At 50.0% G+C, this 24,477-nt stretch overlaps 1 protein-coding gene across 11 annotated transcripts; it reads right to left on the bottom strand.

The window, feature by feature from the left end:
- Window positions 1-1,542: 1,542 nt before the first annotated feature.
- Window positions 1,543-19,350, bottom strand: MFNG (MFNG O-fucosylpeptide 3-beta-N-acetylglucosaminyltransferase). Of its 11 annotated transcripts, none has more exons than XR_010389460.1 (11): window positions 18,378-19,350; window positions 12,151-12,199; window positions 11,255-11,357; window positions 10,766-10,919; window positions 10,030-10,115; window positions 8,472-8,637; window positions 7,841-7,926; window positions 6,898-6,994; window positions 3,743-6,071; window positions 3,356-3,415; window positions 1,543-2,311 (listed from the first exon to the last, which is right to left on the bottom strand). XR_010389460.1 is itself a non-coding variant. In XM_064512875.1 (9 exons), the coding sequence occupies exons 1-8, from the start codon at window positions 18,723-18,725 to the stop codon at window positions 6,925-6,927; spliced, it is 1,062 nt and encodes a 353-aa protein (XP_064368945.1). In that variant the 5' UTR covers window positions 18,726-19,350; the 3' UTR covers window positions 1,543-6,071; window positions 6,898-6,924. The 11 variants fall into 11 exon arrangements, 2 of the variants coding, with proteins under 2 accessions (XP_064368945.1, XP_064368969.1); XR_010389468.1 differs by having other exon boundaries at window positions 1,543-2,170; XR_010389464.1 differs by having other exon boundaries at window positions 3,930-6,071.
- Window positions 19,351-24,477: the final 5,127 nt, after the last annotated feature.

Raw genomic sequence — 24,477 nt, 5'->3', positions numbered from 1 at the left:
AAACCCTGCCCTGCGGCACTCAATAAAAGCCAATGCAGAGGGGGGGTGTATAGCAAGCAAACAGGGAGGGATGTGTGGGTGGAAGGGGAGTGGTATCACAGGCCACTAAGTCCAGTTTGTTTCTTTTGCAGTCAGGCTTTCACTCCAGCATAACTCAGGGTCAGGGCTGGAGCTGCTGCCCCTGTGGCTCACAGTCCTGAGATGGATCCAGCCAGGGTGGTCCGAACAACGGCGCTTTGTTTCCATTCCTATATCCTGGCCCTCTCCCTCAGCACATCTCCCTCACCACACTCCCATTTTCACACAGCTCCCCTTTTTCTTCACCTCCTTCTCTATCGCCCTGTGCTAGGCATCCACCTTTATTCTCCCCACTCTCATGATCTCTTCCTCACCTCTCTGCCTCTCCCACCTTTTACTCTCCTTCTCTGCCCCTCCTTCCCACTTTTTTCCCCCACCTCCATTTCTCCTTCCCTCCATTCTCCTCCTTCTCTCTCCCCACCTCCCCCAAGCCACTATTCCAGGACAATAGAGCAGATGGCAAGCTGTTTGTTTTATATGTCCCTTTGGAAAATCAGCTCAGCTGTTGAATCTGCCACTTTTTCTAAAAACAGACACCGTCCAACACTAGCTGAGTGCTGGAGGGAAAGGAGGGGGGGGTGGAGGGGCTCTGCTTCCCACTCCACTGCACTGAAATCTTGACTTTCTGCACCCTGCTCCAGGCCTGTGGGAAGGAGGCCTGTCTAAGAGCTTGGAGAGAGGCATTAGCCCCTGCACACAAGAAAAACACCATCACAGGTGGAGAGAGCTTGGCCAGCCTCTGCATCCAGCTTCGCTCAAGCCAAAGTTGATAGTAACAGGAGAAAAGTGGGGCATTGAGAAAGGGCTAGAGTTTGTACTGCACATCCATCCTGCCCAGTGCCACAGTGCACTGCTTCTCTGAGTGACTGTATAAGCCAAGTCACACTGGGATCTTCCCAGCAAGAAGACATACTGCAGAGGAGAGGTTGATGCTCTTCCCCTCTTCTCTCCCTTTTCCTGTGCTTATCACCCATCCTTTAGGCCTGCTGCTTCATGGTATTTGTGGATGGAAACAGGTCTTTGCTTCTGATCCCTGCCCTCCCCGTCCCCAGGACCATCTCCTTCTCCCATTCTTTGATGTGAAAATACTATTCCATTGTTCCTCTAAGCCCTCCCCCCTTTTCCATCCTGTCTATGCTTGTTAGAGCTTTGGGACAGGCACCACTTTTCTCCCTGTCCAGCACCAAGCACAAGCTGGCCTTGGGCCACAGCTGGGGCTGATGGATTCTCTCCAGTGCAAACACCAGATATTTTCATGGCATAGCCTCTGCACGATACATTGTGGCCAAAGGCACCAGGTGCAATTCTCTCTTTGCCCCACTTCTGGGGTTGGGATGGGGAAGGCAGGGACCAAGACTAGCAGCATCCCTCCCCATCCAGTTACACTGTTTAGTCCCACTTCTTCTGTTGCTAAAATCAATAGTCTTCTCCTCAAGCAGCAGCAGAAGGGTCAGGGCCAGCAAATCCATGTACAAAGCACTCTGTTTAATTTGTTCTCAAAGTTCACTATGAATCAGATGCCACTCTCAATTTGTTCTCAAAGTTCACTATGAATCAGATGCCACTCTCAGCAAAACCAAGGCATGCTTGACCGAAGCACAGTCAGACTCAACATCTGAGGAGGCTCCTTAGCCTTGCAAAATCCTGGAAGGCAATTTAAACATGAGAGATAGGCAAGCAGCCCATTCTCGAGGTCTGTAATTGATCACATACAGTTCAAACAGGGAAAGATGAGTTCCCAGCTTTCTTGGAGTCCAAGCTGGATCAAACAGGGAGCAACAGAAAATTCAGGCTGTCAAGGAACAGTCTTAAAGAGGCAAAGCCAGCTGAGCAACAATGGCTTAGCTCTGCACTCCTTAAACCTCCCAGGTAATTGGGTGGAACATCTAGAGGAAAAATTCCTCCATCAGTTGGTGAGAACAGAAACAGTTATTTGTGCATTCATGATACTGCTCTTCTTCCTGGCCTTGGTTATGTCTATGGTAACAGTCACATCATCTTCAGTGGAGCCATAAGCCCAGCAGTGTTTGGGACAGAAGAAAGTCCCAATTAGCATCAGATCCTATCTTTGGCACCAGCTGCTAGCAGATGCCTAGGGAAGAACATAAGGATGGTTCATGCTTCTCTGTGCCCATGCAGTTACTGAATGGAGTGGTCACCCTCATTCACCTTTTCATCCACCCACAGAAGTGTGCTCTGATCCTTCCTCTTGCTGGCACAAGCATTCACGTGGCTACATGAGAGGACAATTTAGGATAGAGAGCTGAACAGGCTGAAAACTAACTCAGACAAAAAGTTTAAAAACATAGTTTTAACCTTTCATAAAGTTGCACCCTAAGAAACAGAGATTGTCCCTTCAATTATTCTTCCTGGTTCCTTCTATCGATGGTTACAGTCACTTTTGGGCAGAGGGATGTTATCATCAGCTTGGGCTTAGTAGGAATTTGCTTCCACTCATTGTGTGGTTCTTTGTTTCTAATTAATTCAAAGCTGTGACTGACTCATTGTCCTGTACCAATGAGTTCCACAGTATAACTACACACAGAGCCCACTACTTACTGTTAATGACTGGGGGACATAAGGAAAAGAGTGCATAGTAGAGCACAGGCATGAAGGTTCATCATTATAGATACAGCAGTAAGAGTTCAAGCCTTGTCTTGGGTTCATTTGAAAACGTAGCTCCAATCACCTTACTGTAAACAAGGATGTAATGCCTAGCAGTCAGAAAAGGCTGGTGAGTAGAGCCCAGGTGGTGCAAAATGGCAACCCAGCTGTCTTCTAGGGTTGTTGAAGGATTGAGCACAAAAAATAAATGAATGAATGAAAAGAGCTGTTGATCCCAACCCTGGACTGTCTGAAGAGCCAGCATTGTGAGCAAGGGCAGAGGAAAGCTGGAGATCCAGAGGCCAAAACTGCTGTTAGGAAGTGAGTATAATTGCCACATGAAAGCCTATCAGCTTCTCTGGGGCATTCATTAAAATTAAAAAAAAAAAAAAAAAAAGTGGGGGGGGGGCCAATGGCACTGAACAGGCCTGATTCCCACCTCTTTCAGTGTGACCTCTCACTCACAGACTGGCATCCACTGTGGCATTGGAGGGCTACCATTGTCCCGATCACAAAAACATCCAGAGATGGGGGTCCAGGCAACACCCACTTTCCCACTCCTCCTGGGCAGTTCCCAAACAGCACTCTCAATGAAGAGCTTAAATTCCCTCCTAGGCCCTACTTGGCCATTTCTTCCCTTCCAGCCTCCTTTCTTCCTGTTCCTATTTCTCACCTTTTGGATTCTGTTTAATAAACTGCTAGTCTTTTGAAGGTTGCATCTTTTCCAAGAGGCCTGGGGAGAGAGATGAAGGCTGTAATCCAGGTACAAGTTTGCTAAATCTTCCAGCAGCTTAGAAGTCTGTTTTCCTTCGGCAGCAGAGTTGTTAAGAGGAGTTGGCACCAGAGACAGAAGCATTGTCTAGCTTTGTTATTCTCCATCCCCTTCAAGCCTTTAGCAACAACTGCAGTTTCCCACCTATTTCAGCTAACTTCTCTTTTTCCCCTAAAGAAAGGGTAGTCATTAGCATTTTCTGCACTGTCAACTAAGGGTTTCCTAATAAAAATTCTTCACAGCTAAAGGGAAAGTGAAGAAAAGATATTGTTAACATGAAAGACTCACTTAATACTTAACATTTCAAATACTGTAACTGCTTTTTTTCCCTCCTTCTCCTTTTTCTGAATCTTCAGTATACAGTTTAAACACCATTAATGCTGTTCGTTGCTATGGTGTTGGGCAGGCTGAGGTCTCTGTACTCAAAACCTTGAACTATACTTGATGTTGTACAACAGCAAGGTCATGTCAGCACCTTTGACTCCGATCCCATTTTTCCCAGTAAAATGAAAAAAGCAGGTCTCCATCCCTTGTAGTTCTTGGGGCAGGCTTTTTACTGCAGTGGGGGTGGGGAAGGGAATAAAAAAGAAAAAAAAAATCAATAGAGGGAGAGGAACCTTTGCAAAATCTTTAACTGTTACATCAGAAAATCATGAAGGAGAAGAAAAAAATACAGTCCCCTGAAAAGTTTCACGTGAGATTGTTTCCCATTTTTCCCAAGCAGCTAAACTTTTTAATAAACTAGGAAAATGAGACTGTAAAACCACAACATCTGACAGCAAGCCCCAAGAGCAGAAATCATTCCTGAAACTAATTTTAACTCAGGTTTTAACATTGATCAGATTTCAAGTGGAGAATGTCCCCTTAAGCTGTCTCTCTGTTCTTATAGAAATCCTGGTTCCTTTTGTCAGCTCTGAGAATCAATTTTCTTTCCAGTGCATTGCCATCGCAGGCATAACAGAACTTTCTGTCATTCATTTCTCTACAGCCCAAGAGATGTCTTGCCCAAGACATCTTCTCATCTGTTCCCAGTTTCCTTATGAGAGAAGGCATATTCCACAGAAGTGGTACCTACTGCTTCAGCAATGAAGCCCTGTCGTAGAGTGATCCCTCTGAAGCCCCTCAAGGATTCAACCCATTTAACATCAGACCTTCAGCCATGCAAATAGCAACAGGCCAATTCAGACTGGCTGAGGCTGGGATCCAAAGTGGGCTTCCAAATTCTGTGTCTTGCTTTTCCTCAAGGAGGTAAGTCTGCTGTATCAGTTTCTTCTCCAGGCACATGAATTGCATTGTGCTTTGACTGCCATCAGGAATTCTACAAATAGGACTGGCTTTTGAACCCAAAGGTTTGATTAACAAGAAAGCTAGCAGTTTAAATGGGGAAAAAGGAATATATCTGAGTAGTGTAGATTTCTCTTGCAGACTCTCCTTTCTCCACATGGAAACACTTTTCATCTTCTGGTTAAGTTTAAACCAAGTCATTTGTCTTACAGCCAGGACTTCAAACTCCTCTGTGTATTGTACCTGTCTTCCAACAGTTGGATGTCTCTTTGAACCGCATGGCTCCTGGCTTCATGTAGCTGTGTGAGACAAGTGTTTTTCACTACTCAGAGTGGTCATTGGCATCACTAGTCCCTGTCCATGCCCAGGAAGAATTTCCAGTTCAAAGTCACATTGTGCAAGAGAAGAAAGCAGAGCTCTCTGCTGCCTCACAAGCTGGCTAATGCCTATAAGAATGACCAGACTGGGAAACAGCTCCCCAGGCGCTGCTTTCTGGTTCTCCAGAAATTAAAATGTTCATTAATTTCTAGATCCCTCTTTGCTAAGGTGGAAGGTCTCTCTGATGCCTTCCTTTTCTTTTAAAGCTTGTGTATGCTGTGTAGGAGATGCTGGTGTTTGTTTGTGGGGGGGGATGGGAAGACAGGGTGGCCAGTTTTCAGAATGGTGGGGGCACAGTGATACTCCCCCTTGGCACTTAAGCCAAGCAGCAGACTCAGTCCCATAATAAGCATCAGAGCTGAGCAGCTGTTTGAAGAAAGGACATTTGTCCTTTCATCTGGAGATTACAGGAAACTTTCATAGACCCCAGCAGTGTGTTTTGAAATACTCCTTAAAGAGAAATATCTGTTTGTGGCACTACTGGCATTGAAAACAGCCTCTTTGCCTTCCAGCTTTCCAAGGAATATTCTCCACCAACCATTTAACCATATGTACAAGGAAAAAATGTCACCAGGGTTCATTCCCCGGTGATCAGAACTGTCCAGGTGTCATGCCAGGCTCTGTACTGAAAAAGATACTGCACAAATGTGCCAGAAAACTCATAACCTGTCTGGGACTGCTCCTTTTCCCTGTCGCACTCAGCAGGAATGGGGGCAGGGGGGGTGGGGAATGCTCTTAGCGTCTAGAGGAAAGAAATGCAAAGATAAGAAAGCTCTTTGCCTTGCTGTTTCCATTCCTTCAGGACTTAATTTTTTTGGTCAGGGGCACAAGGAAGATCATAAAGCTGTAACCTCTAATCCGCTCCCGAGCGTTCCTTCTCCATCTCTTCCTTTCTCCTCTCTTTCGGCCAGTTCTAATCCTTTATGTCTCTTCTCTCACAGGTAGGAGTTAGAATCTAATCTCCAAAGACAGGTTGGTAATTAGAGCAAAAGATTATCCTGACCCCATATCGAGAAGGTAAAAAGAGAGAGGAATAATGCAGAGCCATAAAAGAGCAAGTCTTCAATGTTCAGTGCAGGAACCATCTTCCCCTCTGCCTCCCTCCTCCCATCCCATCCCCCCCCCCCCCCCCCCCCCGCCCACATCCCACACCCTCTCCTTTGTCCCATCAGAGTGGGATTCCTGACTCTTTTCTACTTCCTGCCCATCTCCCCTTCACAGGGGAGTGCTTTTCCAGCACTATTTCAGCACAGAAATGTCCACATTCTCCTTCCATGTAGGGCGGTCAGAATCAGACCTTGACTAAGCAGACACACAGCCAAGGGAACACAGCTGGGAAGAGTTGGCAATGGGGTACACACAGGCAGGTGTGGAGGAAGAGGGCCTGCTCATGCAGGCTGGAGCAAAGGCACGCTATCAACAACCTTCAGCCAGATACTGGGTACCCCTACCCAAGGCCTTTCTAGTCCAGCAGGATAAATCCACAACAAGGGGCAGCAGGCCCCCATCTCTATCCAGATGCTCAACCCTTGCTTTGTTCAAAAAGGCATACTGCTCCTATCCCTTGTAAGCATCCCAGCAGAAAGGGAAAGCCACATGCATGTGTCCAGCCCATGTTATTCATCTTTGGCACAAATCTCTCTTGTCTTTTTGTCACCAGTACTCAGCAAAGACCAAAAAAGCCATCACAGCCCCAAGGCCATCATTGCAAGGGGGCAGTTGGGAGCACCAAGCTTATTCAGTGTCCCACCCCCTAAATGCACAAGGTGAACGGAGATCACCAGGAGACTGCTGCTGAGGCTGAGACATCACCAGCCACCAGGCTGCAAGCACCAGGAGGTGTCCGGATAGAGGTGGCAGTGAAGTGATCGAAACCTGCTGGGGAGAGAGTGAAGGAAGGTCAAGTGACAGTTCTTACCACAGTGCAAAGCAGGATAATGGAGGACTTGTCGCTCATGTCTAATCCCACACCAGATGGCCTCCTTTCACTGCAGTGCTCCAAGAGTGGTTGCACATCTCAAGATGTCTCATCTTGGCAAAGCCGAGCAGACAAGCCTCACTCTAGCACCTGGGTCTAGCCCTGGCCCATGTAGCCTCAGCCTGTGGCTCATTCCAACCACAAGCAATGAGATAGGCAATGCACCAGCACATGCTGCATGGTTTTCTTGATGCTCTTTTCATTGCCTCACTGCTTTCCACCCCTGCCATTTTCAGCCAGGTACTTACCACTAGTGCTCTTCAAATAACAACTTTAGGTTTGCTCACTCAATGCAGAGAAGATAAATCAAAGAACACTTTTGTTTGCAGTCAGCCTGAAATTAACCTTTTTCTTTTTTCTCTCCAGTTTTCTCAGAAAAAAAACAAAACAAAAAAAAGAATTTCCTTTCCTGAGTTCAAAAGAACATTTCAGTTCCTGTTCCATAGGGTAGAGGTTAGCTTGTTCAGCCTCAAAATGTGAAGCAAACCAGCAATACATCTGGCTCTGGAACTGTCCAAATAAAATGTTTAGATCCCCCTTTTTTCCCACTCATCCAAAAGGGTTTGCAAAGTTTGTAAGCATTCACAAGCAGCTTAAAGCTGTGCCTTTACTTAGTAAGCTAGGTGACTGCAAAGTTTCTGTCCCCCATTCTAGACCTCCTGCATCCCATTTGGCTGCCTCCCACTCCCAGCCTACTGGCTGATGGCTCCAACCATAGCAATCCCTAGAGCGCTTATGCCCCATACCTTGAGGGATCCTCCTGGGGTGAGAAGGGGCCACTGAGTTCAATAATATTGAGCTTGTTCTCAAAGACACCATAGCTGAGGGTGACCTGCAAAGAGGAGTGGGGAGGAGGGAGCAGGGAGGGTGACAAGATGAGTTTAGGAGAAAGGAACTTGCTTTGGGCTACAGAAGTTCCCATCCTGTTCCTTCTCTGTTGTCTTGGCCTCTACCTTCCTCTCCTCCTTCCCATGATGGTCCACCATGCCATCCCTTTGCCCTCTCCAAGCCCCCCCCACACACGCCTTGTTATCTCCCCCTGTGAGGAAGACATGGTGCAAAGCCCCTCCCCCAAATACACAGCAGCTCTCCTTGTCCTGATGCCATGTTCCTGTAAGGACCCCCCCTGCAATTATCCCTTCATTTCCCATAAACTTGCTCCCCACCACCAATCCAGGGTGCACAGTGACTGGCAGCTGTGCTGCTGGCAATATCTGCCCCTTCCTTCAGGGAAGCATTTTTCAGGAGGCCTGAGGAAAAAGCAGGCGACTGATTCAATCCACATCACTGCCACCAACCAGGCAATGTGCCAATCAGCTCCCCTCCTCCATCTCTCCTTCCTCACACACTTCTCTCTTGCTCTATCTCCCTGCTCACCTGCTGTGTGAGCTGAGTCGAGGGGATGAGCTGCAGGTTCTCCAGGTGGGAGTGGAAGAGTGAGCTGGACAGCAGCTGCCCACCAACTTTACACTCAATGATGTAACCCATGGTGCAGTCATCCGGCAAGTGGATGAGCTCTGAGGTGCTCAGGAAGTTCCTGCCACTGGAAGAGAGCAAGGCTGTATGGATTAGGACAAGAGTGGAGGCATATATAGGCATCCCTTGTGCTGGACATAAGTGAAGGACTTAAGTGAGGAACCATAGCAAATATTGGAAATATGCAAGAAATCCTTGAGTCCTGCCTGCAAAGAAGTGGGGAATGTGTTTGCTCTTCAACCACCCCCAACCATGCAGTCCCACCAGTTGTCCAGTGCTGTGCCTGATACCTACCCAACTCCTCAGTCAGCTGATTCAGAGAGCTGACAGTTTTCCAAATTACTTTTTTGCCTGTTTGGTGAGCTGCACAGATTCACTGAGGGGTCTGACAAGCTAGCACAAGAGAAGCATTGGCACCACATGGCCAGAACGAGGAAGGAAAAGACAACAGGGCGGTCTTTTTCAGCAGGAATTAGCCATCGATTGGCTTCACTGCAATGTAACACCACACTCTTGGCCATGGTTTAATGACAGGGTAAACCCAGCATTAAAGCTCCTGCAATTGGAAACAGCCACATGGCACAAAGCACTGTCTACTATAACACCCCTCAGCTAGTCCTAATATGTTTAGAACACTCTAATACAGTAGTGACAGACTTTATGCCAGGTTAGGAATTATCTATCCGTGCCACTTTAATTTTACCCTGGATCAGAGACTATCTTCCTGTCTGGGTCTAGCATAAACTGTGTATCATGGGCTTCAGCTAAACCAACGCAAACAGGATCATGGGCCACCTGGTATGGATCAGATCTGTCCTTCGGGGTATGTACAGATCCAATTAAAGGTAGCACAACCATTGCCTATGGGTGCATGTGCTTATGGCCTGTGATATGACCTAGAGCATCCTGGAAAACATCATCTTGAGCTAACAATCGTTGTAGGCTGGGCTATCAGAAGATATCAGACCTACTTCTGTTCTCCATGCACCAAGCTGAGGAACTGACAGTGGATTCTGGAAGAAGCTGGAGAGGGTTTGGGGTGGGGGAATTGGGAAATCGGCTCAAGAGAGAGGAAGAGAGGCTTTCAAGGAAGCACAGTAAGGGGAAAGGAGATAGGCAGACAGGGAAAGTACTTAGTAAACAGTCAGAGGGAGCTGAAAGAAGTGAGGAGGAGTGTGATGGAATAACCAAGAGCTGAAAGGAATTGAGGAAGGGGGAGTATGTTATCCTGCCATCATGTTTGCCGACATGCCTACTCTTGCCTGCTTTTAATAAGGTGGCAGACCCACCCAATACATCCTTCCTCTGGTCCCACCTGCTTGCACATGTGTAGCACACGGCACTCTGCACCCTTGCAAACACCACATACACAACTTCAGGTCTTGCACTAACAGAAATTTATGTGAATCCATGTTCCTTATCCTGAAGGGTTCACATACGCACCAACTGAACAGCTCACCTGGCCCAAGGCACCATCTTGCTTGCCAGCTTGCGACTGATGCAGAATCCAGCCCCTCCTGTGGCAAACCAGAAACGCACAGATTTCTGGAGAGAAACAGCAGAGAGAGTCAATGGCAGTGGCTCAAACGATACCATACTCCCTGAGATGAGAATGCTAGAAAACAAGCTTTGATGCAGAGATAAACAGAGCCCTACTGTCATCCTCCTAACTGCTGCCCAGAATGAGGTCTTGCTGGTAGCACAGCACAGATTTTGACTTCCTCACGTGACCAGGAAGTCAGGATAACCAGGGCTGCTAATACAGCACTGCAGTTCCCCTCTCAGCCAAAGGAAAAAAGAGCAAGCAGAGGTGGAGGCTCCACTGGCCAAATAATGTCACTTGTGCTAAAGAAGGCTAACTGGATACCCAGGCTGAACCCTGCCAACTTGTTAAAGCAGAACTGGCCAATTTGAAGCAGCCAAGTCCCTGCTGGCAGCAGCAGGTAAGCCACCCAATGCAAACTTATCTCCTTGCAGATGGGTACCCAAAGGCACAGAAGCAACATGGACCATCACTTCCTCTTCCTCTGGGTGGCTCCCATCAGTGCTACAACATTCAAAGAAGAACAGCAAGTTTTCAGCTGATGCCTGTGGCTCTTTGGGCCTTTTTCAGCATGGTACAGCTACAGTCAATGAACCAAAGCATTAAAAACAACCCATTCCCCTCCCTCCCTGCCATGAGCTATGGGCTGTACCGTCTTGTTGTTAGGCAGTGTTTCAGAGGCACGGATGGGTCGGTTCAGGCTGGGTTTCCCTATGTAGACATCCCATGCTGCAGAGTAGGAGGACAAGAGCTTCAGGAGGGCCTGAGGGTTCAAATAGTTGTCATCATCCAAGTGGCAAAACCAGCTGGAGGGAGATGGTAATGAAGACACAAGATGTTTTCAGTAAGGAGGGTGCCTCTTTCTCTCAATGGCCTGCCATACGAAGGTGCTGAGCAGCAGCACGCTGACTTGATTTCAAAGTGCCTGGGATCACACACACCCTCAGTGCATGACTTCCTCCTTTCCTCTGGGAACAGGGTCCCAACAGGGATAAAGTGCCATCCTCCCTCCCTACTCAGTCTCATACTGATACTTTTCCTCAGCAAATGGTTGACTACCAATTAGCCTATCTCATGGGGCCCATGTCCACATGGGCTCACAGCTGTGCCACCCCAGCAGCCCATGGCAGCCCTGGCTCACCTTTGGCTGCTGGCCAGAAATGCGTCAAACTCTGCAGCCATCTTGCAGGAGAGGGCAAGGTGGCTATGCTCAGCAGAGCAGTTGCTGAACACCACGTGGTCACCTGCAAGGAGAGAGAAGACTATCGCTCAGGGCTAGCCTGCTTCATGTGGTCCTGGAGAGGAAAACCCTCTGGGCAGGAGGGAAAGGGAGTTTGTTCAAGGCCAGCCTCCTCACAGCCCCCTGAACAGGCATCCAAGCCCACTGCCATGTGGGTGCTTTCTCCCACGCTCTCAGCTCTTCATCTCACATACCCCAGGCTGTTCACTCCACATAAGCCTTGCTCTGAAGATGATTCCTTGCTCTTTTGCTTCATAGCTAGACTTCACCCCATGAATGGCACAGTGGTGAGAAGAGTCTAATCTTCAATTTATCAATCTGCTTTTTCCCACTGCCATCACTGCACCTTGCAAAGACACATAAGTCCCATCCTTCCCCTCACTAGGAGCAGATACCCAGGGAAAGTGAAGCATCTTGCCCGAGGTTACAACCTGGCTTTGCCAAATTGCCTGTCCACCACACTTCTACCCAGCCCACTGCTAGCCAGGATATAGGGATGGCAGGGTTTTCTCCAAGGCTGCTTGTATTGAGTGGCTTTTGCTTGTGGACTTTTTAAGGCAGATGGTCTACCTTGAGTCAGACAAGCGCCCTGGGGGGAGCCAAACCACAGATGATCATCACTGTTCAACCCGGTGGGCTCTGCAGAGCTCTCCCACGGGACATGGCGAAGGGAACACTCCACCATGCAGAGCTGGCATGGGAGAGCCAGCCTTCATGCAGGATCCCCTCCAAAGGCCATGAAAGTTAAAAGGCTGAAGGTAAGGAGGAAGACATGCTGTTATAGGAAAGGTGATTACCCATTCTCCTTTTCAGGGCTTCGTCTTCTTCATCCGTGAAGACATATGTCTGGGGAAATGAGAGGAGGAGGTCACTCTGAAGCCTGGAGCTGGAGCTGCTCCTGGCTGCTTATCCGCTCTTCCCCTCAGCCAGACATGCACTCCACACATGCAAGCTGCAGTAGCCCCTCTCCCACCCCCACGCCAGCCTCTGATGCCACACTCTCTTCCAGGCATCAGGCAGCAGCTGGACTCCCCGTCTGAGCAGAGAGATGGCTGGTTGCCCCATTTTCCCCTCTCACCCAACAGCACTGGCCCTCTTCTCACTTCCACGGCCAGTTAATCCTTTTAGAGACCCATGCTCTGCTCACAGGAGGTGCAAACAGGCCCCCACACTGCCCCTTTTGCCCTCCCATTGCTTCAAGCAAAGGGGAGGGAGGGGGCTGTTTGGCCAGGAAAGCACTTTCCGTTTGGCTCAGGTGAGTGAAGGGAAAAGGAGTTCAAGTCTCCAAGTGCCCCTCTGCAAGAGCAGCTCAGCCAGATGCTATGCAAGGGGACAGGCACAAGGCAGCTTGGGTCACTCTCTCAGCACATGTCAGGGCTTTCCCACTAACGGCACTGAGGATAGGCTGGTCAGCACTGGGTGAGACCACAGGGATAGAAGCTTTGCTTGCTCCGAGACAGCCCCAAAGGCCCCATGGCTGGCCTCAGCACACAAGGGCCTGCCATGAGGAGAAGGATCAGTGCCTCCTTTGTCACCACAGGAACCCACTGCCCTGAGCTGGCACCATCCATGCTTGTGTTGCTTCATTTTTCCCAGGAGTCTGCTGCCTTGGGACAAGGGGATCTGTAACACTGTGTGAGGGTGTGAGGGAGACTGGCTTAGGTTGTGGTTGTAGAAAAATGAAAGCATTGTGGTCAGAGGCAGCTCAGATTAAAAGGAGAACATCTGTTTGTGTGTTAAGTGTGTATAGCCCCCTGTCGCCTCCTCTTCCTCCACCCTCCAGGCCCCTCTAATCTCCCTCACTGCCATTGTGTGGCACATTTCCCCCTGTTCTGGGCTAGGCAGGGATCAGACCTCAGGGAGAAAAGCTCCCCTCAGGCAGAAAATGAGCTTTCATGAAATCAAAAAGGAGTCACAAGCCTTAAACTCTCTCTCCACCAGCTGCCCACAGGCTGGTTAAACACAGCACCCGGGCAGGGACAAAGGGGAAGAGGCAGAGCTCGTAAGAGCTGTCATTGTGCCAAAAGGCTCTGACAAGGAGATAAGTCCTTTCCTCACTGACATCTCCCAACACCCACCCAGCATTCAGGCTGAGTGATGTGACCCCATCAGAAAGGTGTGGGAAGAGAAATTCTCCAAACAGGAAAGGAAGGTAGTGAGGGACCCTCAGAAACCACCTGGCTCTGGAAGAGACAGCAGCACCAGAATTAAGAGGATGGTCTCATTACGCCAAACGTGTGACTTGCAGTGACTTGGTGCATTACCCTCCAACAGCTGAATGGCAATAACTGACTGTGCATACCTTCCTACCCCATTCCAATGGTAAAATCTCTTATTTTAAACCACTTCCAAGGTGATCACGGGAAAGGAAGCAATTAGCTAAGCCTCAGGTAAAGCAGGCACTCTGGATCAGGTGACTATAACTTAATGTTCAGGCAAGGCAGGAATTCTCAGTGACATGTGATTTTCCTTGAGAGCATATCAAAGCCAGAAATTTCCACTACAAAAAAATATTTCATCTTAAGAAAAAGATCTGAAACCATTGAAACTTTCTAACATTAAAAAAAAAAAACAGAAACAGTGCTGCTTGAAATGACTTACTTAGAAATATAAGACCAAGTAGAAAACATGTACATAATAAACATCATCTTCCAATTGACCTAAAACAGGAACCTTTCTCTTTTCCCAGATTTCCTATTTGTGAAAATCTTCTGAGGTTCCCACTTTCCTCTTGATGTGAGATGGAAAAAGGTTTTTTGGAGAAACCTTATATGTTTCTGGAGGAACCCAAGGATGAAGGAGCATTGTCACCAAGGGGAACACCAGAATCTCCAAAAGAAATGCGAAGAGGGGGGCATGAGCGTGTGTGGGAGGCAAATCTGCCTTCTCCATCTCCCCTGAGCCCTGACTTCCTTGGCATACCTGGCTATACCACTCCAGAGATGCTGGAGTGTGCCCCCTGGCTCGGTCCTAAAGGACAGTGCAGCAGCACAGGCATCTGCACATGTCCTCTTTTCTCCATCCCTCGTGTCTCTGAGAGCAGGGAACCTGGAACAACAGCTGCTGCCAGCACCAGAGCAACTGCCATGGTGTGTTCCTCAACAAAGCCATAAAGCTTGGCCAGGATGGAAGAGCAAGAGGAGGGGCCCTACAAAAAACCTGCCTGGAGGGGATTTGTTCTGGCTATGCAGGCCTTTCTCAAGGAGATACCAGCTGCTCTTGTATATACTAATGGAGCCTGGAAGAGATTCAGAAGGTCGCTCTGTGCACCCTGTTGGGTATTCTCCCTGTTGGGGACATGGCAGCAGAGGTGTCTCTGCAGGCAAATGGGATGGACAGAAGCAGCCTCCCCACCATACACTCTTTTCTGTGCTTCACCAGACTCTCAGTGGGTCCATGCATGGTCTCCCACAGTGCCTCTCATTGTGGTGCCTCAGCGCTCAGGGACTATCCGCGAGCCCATTCTGGCAGGTGGCCTGGCAGTCTCACAGCACAGCCTTTCAGCCACAGCTTCCCACTCCCCTTCTGCCTGGCATCCCCCCGGCACAGTTCCTCCTGCCAGCGCAGAGGGGAATCACAGAGTCCCGCTCTCCCGCACACACAGAGCTGGGCAGGACAGTGATCACTTCTGCTACAGGGGAGCTGATCCAGGCCTGAGGAGTTGTGCAGAGTGGAAGGCATCCCCCAGTTTTGGAGCAGATAAGCTGGGACAGCTGAGTGGGAGAGAACCCCTGCCAGATGGCCAGTGCTAGTAGGCACCTGAAGCCACTGGTGTCGGACAGCCTTGCCTGGCAGCTCTCTATGAACAGAAGTGCCCATGTGATGGTATACGCTGGGCTTTGAGAACTGCTCAGCCAAAATTAGGAGCATAGACTAACAAGGAAAAATTAGGAAAAAGGAATAAATATGTGGAATCTGGCAGTCCAGGGCCACATGCATCTCCCAGGCTCCCAGGATATCCCTTCTCCAGGCAGAAACAGCCTTCAAAATGCCAACACATCAGCAGAGCTGAAAGTACAGCTGGGCAGGAAACTGTTCCTCTGCCTGGAGAACATGCTTGAGATTCGAAATCTCCAGCGTGTTCATAACCCTGAAAATGTGAAAAACATTTCAGAATGGGTTGTTCAAAGGTTTCATTTCAATCAGTTGGGTATTTGGGTTTCTAAAAGGAGAGGGGTACTAGAATTAGTTTATGTTACCAGAAAGCTAGACCTTTCTCTCTCAAAATTATAGGGCTAAGAATGTCAGAATGTTTTCCAGCTTAACAGCCACCAAAACTGATACTTATATTTAGATGAAGCCTTTCCCAGTGAAAAGTCTTTTCACTGAAATATCCTCCTTATCAAACTCCAGTGTAAAGTTTGTCATGGAGTAGTCCTCAAGAAACAGAGCATGGTCCAGCATCTAGTGAAGAGCACCCATCCCATATTTCCCTGTCCTTATCTCCCATTAGCTGCCTATCTTCTCTTATATTTAAACAATACAGTTTTAGGAAATCTCTCTCTCTCTCTTACTGTGTACCTGACTGAGTCCAACATGTAGACTCTTAATTGGGCCCCCGGACTCTCTTCTAACTGTAAAGATCACAGCTGGTCCTGTCTCCTGTTAGTCACCCACGCCTGGCCTTTGAGGTCCAGGTTGCTTCCTCTGGCAGGACACCGTGCAGATTCCAGCATCAGGAATACAACCAGATGCTAAAATTTCCCAGCCAGCCACCTGCATAGAAGACCCCAGTGGATCAGTAGCCAGCCATGAGTTACGGCCAGTGAGATAGCAAGACCAAGGTCAGCCCTAGGAGAAGGCAACCCCTGCAAGAGCTTCTGATACCTGCATATCTCTGAGACTGTCACTTACAAGTCTGTCTTTATTTATCCATAAAGCGTCATTAGGAGGAGATCTGGTAGCCTATCCCTGGCCTCACAGCCATTATATGCCCTTTGCCAATTGAGAGCTTTTTTTTTTTTTTAAGCAAGAGTTTCTATCTTGTTGATTGTTCAAAGTCTAAAACTTGCCCACCTCCGAAAAAACACTCCAGCAGTTTATTTCAACAAAAAATTAAGTCTTTTAACTCTCATATACTTCTCTTTACCCCCCTCCTTCCCCTGCCCTCAAGGCCATTTAGAAAAAAAAAAAAAAAGCAAGAAAAAAAAACAGGAAAAGTTGAGAGTGAAAAAAGAGGAAAATACGGAAATTACAGTATATTTGATAATAATGAAAAAACTATGTTTAAAAATGACTAAGCCTCCATTCTAGCCTCCCTTTCCCATTTTCCTGCTCAATCTGTGAAGCTTTCCTACATGCTGATAGCAGTACTGAAAATTCAACACCATCATTGGAGGTGAAGCTCTTCACAGGTTTGGGCAAAGTTTGTCTGCCATATATCCCACACACAGAGTGTCAGATGAGTTTGGGGAGCTGTTATCTAATTCTTGTCATCAGCAGGATGGCCAGATGTGTGTTTGTCAAATACATGAGGAGGGAAAGGTGAACTGCCTCTTGCAAACCCACTCCAAATTCCCCAATCTCATTATCTTACTGCCAGTGCCCAGCCTATTCCATAGTACAGCTACACAGTTGAGTTTGGTTTCTCCAAAGAGCCATTGGGCTAAGGGCAGGAGAGAGCAGAGAGGAGAAGTGCATCTTGAGGAGGAAGTAGGGTATCTCAGATGCTAACACGGACACACATACAGGGGAGGAAGTGTGCTCAAAATAGGACACAACTTCCTGCAGCAACCGCAACAGACCAAACAGTTGCAGCACCATAAAGTGGAAAACCACCCTTACCCAGAAAACCCTGCATCACTTCAAAGTCTCCTACCCCATATGTCCACCCCTGTCTCCCTTCCTCACTGAGGCCTGAATTTGTCTATTAGCCACATGTTGCACACAGGCAGAAACAATAAAACCTTTGGAGACAGCCACAGGATTTTTTTCTTTCTTGAAGAGCAGCTCTGCAAGGGAGTGGAGGCAAGGGAGAGAAGTACCATTTTCCCCAAGGTCCAGAGGTTAGGATTTGGCACTGATTGAAAAGCTGAGCTTGTAGCCCAGACCTCTGATCCCTAGCCAGCTGGGCTGCTAGAGAGCCTGGAGCCTGCACCAGTGTACAGAGATGAAAGCTCTTCTAAGTGCAAGAAAGCAGAGCCCAGGCAATAGGGGCACTTCTGCCAGTCTGCACACCACCACCAGTCATGGATACATGTGCCCTACCTACAACAGTTCTTCTGGCAGGAAGCAAAACTCCTCAACCTCTCCTTAGCAAAGGGAGAAAACATCAGGGCCCGGTTAAAAAAGTCAAATATATGCACACATCACCTTAGGAGTGTGCACGCAAGGTGATCTGCCAAGAAAACAAGGGATTGATTATGCTGATATGCATGGGAGTGAATAAGGCTGCAAACACTGCTCCTGCACACCACCCACTTCGGCCACTTCCCCTCTTGCCGGTGTCCTCCAGCCTCTGCTCTCCTGTGTGCTGCACTACACCATCTCAGGGTGAGCTGTGCCCAGACGCAATGCATGCATCATGGTCTAAGGCTGGGGGGAGCTACTCAACTCGAAACCTAGCAAACGCATGTTGCTTGGATGTAGAAAACCACCATTTCAGATGGGCTCAGGAAGGGCTGTGCTTTCAGACTGGTATGGCCCAGGCAATCTGTCATCCCCAGTGTTACTAGACAAAAAACAAAAGTAAATCCCTCCCCCCAGCACAAGGCCAAGGAGTTAGGCTTATGTTAGGGGCAGCTGATGCCTGTCTAAGCACTCATCCTCCCAGCCTGTGTGGGAAGACCCTACACAATGCCTTCAGCCTCTCTGCTGGCCCTTGCCTTGAACCAGTGAAACATTTTCGTGGGTAGCATCCACCTTTAAATGTGAACAGAGGTGAAAAATAGGGAAAATGAAAGAAAGTACTTGAGGAGACTGCAATGCCCAGCCTCCACTTCCTTTGGCCTTTATCCCTCCCCACAGACATCCCATCCCTGTCCTGCCACCAAACACTCCCTCGCTAGTCCAGATCCACACTCACCTGCTCTCTTGCCCGGGATATCCACGTGTCCAGGAGCAGCTCCATCCGGCTCTGGTGAAATCTCTTGGTTGTCTTCACAGCTATGAAAATGTCCTCAAGCTTCAAGCCTCCCCTAGTCTTGTATTCGTCCTGAGGATGGGCTTGCAGGTCCTTCTGCCTGCTGCCATCACCTCCTGCGACATCCTCTGGGCTCACTTTGGCCCGTTGCTCTGGATTCTCTGACATCCCTTCTCCGAGCCCCAGGTATTGGGCTGTTTCTTGAGCCCCATGGTGCCTTACGGAAAGGAGAGCCACGGTGACAAGGAAAACAGTCACTCCAGACAGACCACGGATGAGCCGGCGGCCCATGGCTCCCAAAATGTTCCTGCTGCAGCCAGAAACCTATCAGACAAGGACAATTTCTGCCTCTACCTCCATGTGAATCCGTCCAGTCTTCTTTAAGCCCCTGACAGGGCAGGACAAGCCGAGAGTGAGGTCCAGATAGGATGTAGCCAAGGAATGCGACAGGCATGGACCAGGAATTAAAAAAGATTCACGGATTCAAGCGCCAAGTCAAAGAGACAACAGGCCCTGAGGATAGAGGTGGAGGGTAGAGTCTCTACAGACCACGGAGACTTCATCACCCAGTGAGGCAGGAACAGGAGACAGGCAAATACTCCAAGGCAACTGGCAGGTGGCTGGCACAGCCTGCCATGTGGGAAGCAAGCATCCCCACTCCTGCTGGAGAGTCTAAGAGTCCCAGGCTAGGGGTAGAAGGCAGGAGTAAAAGAGATCAGCTCAATCAGTGAGAAGTCTGGACCGAAGTGATCAGGTCCCCAGCAGACACCAGCCCACGCATCCAAGCCAGGGGTTGCAGGGTGGAGGCAAACAGCCGGAGCAGTGCTGCAGGGCAGGGGCTGGGTGCCATGCATACAGCAGACCACAGGGCTGTCTCACCACCTGCTCCCTCTGTGTGCAGCTTGCCCTTACTCCCTGCCAGCCCTAACCCCAGCCCCGGCCCCAGTCCCGCCTCCGGGCGTGGGGCGGGGCGCCAGCCCGAGGGGAGGAAGAGGATAGAGAATGGAGGATGGAGGAAGAACAGGGGGAGCTCTGAGTTTCTGAAAGTGGGTTTGTCACATCTGCAGTGCCAGGGCAGCCATCCCCAGGCTGGGACCTCTCCTGTGTGACAAAGAAGCTGATCTGCAAGGACAAACTTGTTGCTTGATTGTTTGCAAAAATCTAGCTCAGTCTCTGTGTGCAAGAGGGGTTCCATGCCTTACGGAGGAGGCAGGATGTGGGCGCGAGCCCTGCTCAGCCCTTTGCTGGTACATGAGAAAGGGAGGGTGGCACCAGATGCAGGCTGAGAAGTAGAAGGGAGCAAAGCAAGTGAAGTTAAGGCGTGGGGTCCTAAACTGTTCCTGGGAGGAAATATGTTTCTCTTTGCATGCCTCCCATACTTATCCCATTGGCATTGCTCTGAATCACTCTCCCTACCCTTTTACCCTACCCTGCTTCCCCAAATCAGGGCTACGTGTCCCTTGCTGCTCTCTCCGCATATGCCCCAGAGACTCAGACTAGGATCTCATCTCCGCTTCTGAAACCCCTCTCTCCCCAAACCACGACCCCAACCCTGTCACCTTCGAAGGTCCCTTTCCCTCTGCTTCTGGCCACCCTCCCTCCACATCTCACATCCCCACCCAGGAGGCCTGGCTCTAGACCAAGGGCAGTCTGCTGCCCAGGCGGTTGCAGAGCCAGTGACACTCACAGAAATAGGCACAGGGGCACCAGCAAAAGAGAGGGGAGGCCTGGTGCCTCCCTTTCGGTGTCTGTATCTCAGCATCACTGCTGGATTTATATCCCACACACGTCTTCACCCCCTCTTAGCCTCGGCACCCACTGGGAAGGCTGATCTCTTCCAGCCCCATTCTACCCTGCTGGCCAAGCCTAGCTTTGCTTCTACTATTCCCCCCCCTTCCCCCGCCACCCCCCCAGAGACGCTGACCTGCTGTGTGGACAGGGAAGCAGGGCTGTCAAAGTGTGAAGTGAGGGGAGGAGGGTTGAGAGCTCAGTGGCTGCTTTGACTCTCAGCCTGTGTCAGATAGGGCAGGTGCTGGAGAAGGGACTCTAACTTACAGGACAGGGATAGATCTGTAGTGGGGGGGGGGGGTAAGGAGAGAAGACAGACTTAAGGCCACACCATCGCATGTTCCAGAAAGGAGCAGTTTGCCAGCATTCTGCATGCCATTCCTTAAGCGGAGGATTAAATAAGGAGGGATCTCCTAGGGCCACACTCGCCACGGAAGCAGACACCACTCATCTGCACACAGTGTATGCAAGGGAAACAGAAGGCACCTTACAGGAGTGGGAAAATCTTTGCCACCTTGGCTTTCCTGGAGCCCAGGCTCTGGGTTTGTCATGTCCATTTTCCCTGACACAAATGCCCAAGTCCCATCCAGGCTCTGAGCCTCCCAGTGCCCTCCAGCAGGGTTCAGCTTGTCCTTTTCGGCTCTTGCGCTTTCCAAGATGTTCTTTCCTTTTCCCATTCCCTGGACAATTTTGGTCTCCTCTCCCCCTATGGATATTCCCAGATGAGTCCCACAGGCAGAGCAGGAAACTGGCACAGCCATCTCCTTCGCCCCCACACCACTCCCACACCACCTCCCCACAGCCAGGCAGGGCCATGCATCTCCCTTGTGTCACCTTCACTCCAGCTCACTGGATGCCCGCATGATCATGAGGATGGTGTGGGGCTGTGCTGAAGGGCACAGTAGCTGAGCAAGCCCTGCATGGAGCAGGCTATCCCCAGGGAGGGGGATGTCAGGGATATGTGAGAGCCCCTCCAGAGCAAGGATCATTGCAGATGGAAAATCTTAGGGTCAGCACCACAGATTTCTGTGTGATGTTCAGCCAGAAATAGGGTGAGTGATTGCTAGGATCCCCTGCCATATCTTCATGCTACCTTTAAGGCCCTTCAGAAAGTAGCTGGGGGGTACAGAGAGACAACCAGCCCAGGGCTGGGTTGACACACACACACCCCACCCCAGCTTCTATGTCAAAGCACACGTGGGGACAGCACGATGATAATGCTCTACATAAGCTGCTGAAATCAGAGCGCTTCCTTAGGGAACTACTAGCTGTGGGCATCAAATCTGAGCATACCAAAAATAATAATAATAATAATAATAAGATGGGGACGGAGGAGGGACTGGGGAGGGGGGCATGGCTCCCAGGATATGCCATGTGACAAAGGCCCTCCCATCTCTCTGCTGCTCACTGCATGCCAGATCGTGGGAACTTAGAAAAAAGTGTCGGGGCAGGGATCAGGGTCCCTCTGCCCCACACTTCTGCTGTGTGTCCAAAAACAGGCATGTTATGGGATCACAGTGAAGATCTCCCTCTAGGACTAAAGACAGGTGCTCAGTTTCCCCAGGCCTCATATAAACACTTTCACCTCAGCCCTACCCTTGGCTACAACTTTCCCTTTTATAAGGAAGAACCCACTGAATACTTCTCTCCTCCCTCCCATGTACTTTCTGAGTGTCCGAGACTCCAAGGCTCCCAGCCTTCCCCTGAAGCAAGAACATCTCCTGAGCATCTCCCATGTCCCTTTGTAGGGTCCCTGAAGATTTTATTTTTAGATCCTTTCAAATAGTGATGCTTTCTTAGGCTGATCTGGGGCAGGGGGGAACATGTCATTCACCTTACATTATTGTGCGGATGTGAAGCTAGCATGACTGATCCACTGTCTCTCTGCTAAATATTGTGATTGCTGCCACAGCTAGCCACCACTTCTCAACCAGGAATTAACCTTTCTGAGTGCTTTGGCCCCATGCCTGCAGCCCCAGGCAACTTCCATACCTCCCAGGCATCCTGCAGCATCTCCCAGCCCTGGCCAAGGACATCATTTGGGAGAGGAAGGGGGACACAGCCAGAGCATCCTTAATAATGTTCCCCAGAAGAGACCTTTGGGAGCTGCAAATATCATTCAAATTCAAATAGAGCAGGGTATCAGGCAGGGGAACAGGTCAAACCCAACCATGTACAAACCAAAACATGCCTGAAGCTAAAAGTGAGCACAGCCTCCCTTTCTTCCCTCTTTCTTCTGCAGCACCTGGGTTGGGGGGGGGGGGGGGGGGGGGGCATTTGTCACTGTCCTGGTGGAAATGGCACTGTGCTTACCCACCCTATAGCCAGGAGCCTGCTCTGCTAGAGCTGCTTCTGGGGACAGAAACCCTTTGATGCCCAGCCCTGCCCCGCAGGGAGGCTGACCCACGCATTGCCAGCAGGGTGCAAGAGAAAGAGACCCCGTGTTGCTACAGCTCTGCCAGGAGCAGGGGCAGGCAGCATGGAAAGGGCTGGCAACTTCCCGCAGTGACACACGCATGCCACCTTGCCGGTCCCCTCCCTGGAGGGAGAAAATTTCATCTCAAAGACTCTTTACAGGGGCTTGTACAAGGTTGTTACAGCTGGTAATTGGTGCCCAGGGCTGCTAATTGCATTCTGCCTGTTACCTAACCCGTGACTCATTCCTCCGGGCAGGCAGTCACCCCCCCCTCTCCCCCGGGGGATACAAATAAGGGGGGCTGGGGTGTGCAGGGCAAGGTGAGGGAGTCATTAGTGTTTGCCTCTGAGCCTTCTGCCCCATTTCTCACCCATGTCTAGAACTGGTTGAAGCAGGATTTCGAAAGGCCTCTGGGGAAGACAACATGGGTAAAAAGCGGGCCTGGAAGAAGGCTGGAAGTGGGCTAGGCAGTGCCGCCTGGTGGTTAGAGAGACAGGAAATGCCAACCTTGCCCTGAGGGCATTGCTCCCCAGCTCAACCTTTCTTTGCCTCAGTTTCCTTCCTGATGACAAAGCCGATGGCCCAGGGAGGTGCTTGGCGAAGGCCATTATATAGGGGCTGAACAGCCGCCAAGCAGGCTGCCAGTCCTCTGGCACAGAGGACACAGCCAGTCTACCCAGAAGGGGGACTTGCTGTTTAACAACACCCAGCCTAGCCCAGGAGGAGTACCTTCGTGATGTCTCCCAAAGCCAGGAAAAGTGATATAGAGCTGCCTAGCTTTGAATCAGCATGCCTCACCGAGAGTATTTTCCCTAAGTACTTGAGCACTACTTTTTTCCCTGAAAAGATGCAGGCTCTAATCTCTTTACCCTCCAACCCCTGCAAATCCCTGCCCCAGTAGAGGGGAGCTTGCCTGGGGACTTGTCTTCTTGTCAGATCAACAAGAGTCCTGCTTTGTCTGCCTGCAGGGCAACCATGCTCCCACAGGGCTGGCAGTGCTGGGATGCCAGGGCTGTGTCCCTCAGAGTGGGTGTCATTTGGGAGCTTTCATCCAGATCTGTGTGTTGCACCAGTCCCTGCTTCCCTGGGAGCATAGCTGCATTGCTCCAGGGCAGCTCTGGGACATTGCTCTACATTTGAGTGACTGTAAGTTAAATTCTTTTTCTTTTTTCCCTCCCCCCACTCCCATCCTCATAAAAGACAGGCAACTGGTTTAGAGCCTGAAATAACACCTCACAGGGGACCCATGAAGATCAGCAAGTTAATCTTTCCTCAGAGCTTCAGAAGTGCATGGCACTAGCAGTGCCCTAATCACAGAGGTGAGGAGGACACAAAGAGGACTTGACTGTCTAGCGCTGGTAGCCCATCTCCCATTGCCCCAGGAGCAGTGGGCGCAGCCCTCTGCCCACTTTCCTGCCCCATGGGGCCTCCCAGAGCCACTGCCCCCTTTTTCCTCTAGCACAGGAACGACCATCCCCCACTGCCAACCACCACTTCTCCGTGGCAGAGGTATCATGGCACCCCTTACCCCCAGGGCAGCTGATAACAGCAATTGGTAAGGAGTCAGGAGTGTGCTGCAGTAGGTGAGTACAGATTCTGCTTCCCAAGCCCCCCACATCTTCCCTCTGTCAGAGCCTTAAGCCATGGTCAGTCCCAGGTGTGGGTGAAAACTGGCCCCGCCAGAGGGGTAAGGGGACCCCAGCCTCCTGGTATCATGTCATTCCCCAGGCGGTGGAGGCAGCTGGCTTGTCACTCCACAATAACCACGGCATAGGGGCATGCAGAGCTCTGGGGACCTCAGCCAGGCATGTCAAGCAAGCTTTTCCCAGAGCACAGCTG

The sequence above is a fragment of the Dromaius novaehollandiae genome, chromosome 1, assembly GCF_036370855.1.
Source record: "Dromaius novaehollandiae isolate bDroNov1 chromosome 1, bDroNov1.hap1, whole genome shotgun sequence".
Classification (NCBI taxonomy): Eukaryota; Metazoa; Chordata; class Aves; order Casuariiformes; family Dromaiidae; genus Dromaius; species Dromaius novaehollandiae.
Note: the sequence above shows the minus strand (reverse complement) of the source record. Positions and strands in the feature narration are given on the sequence as shown.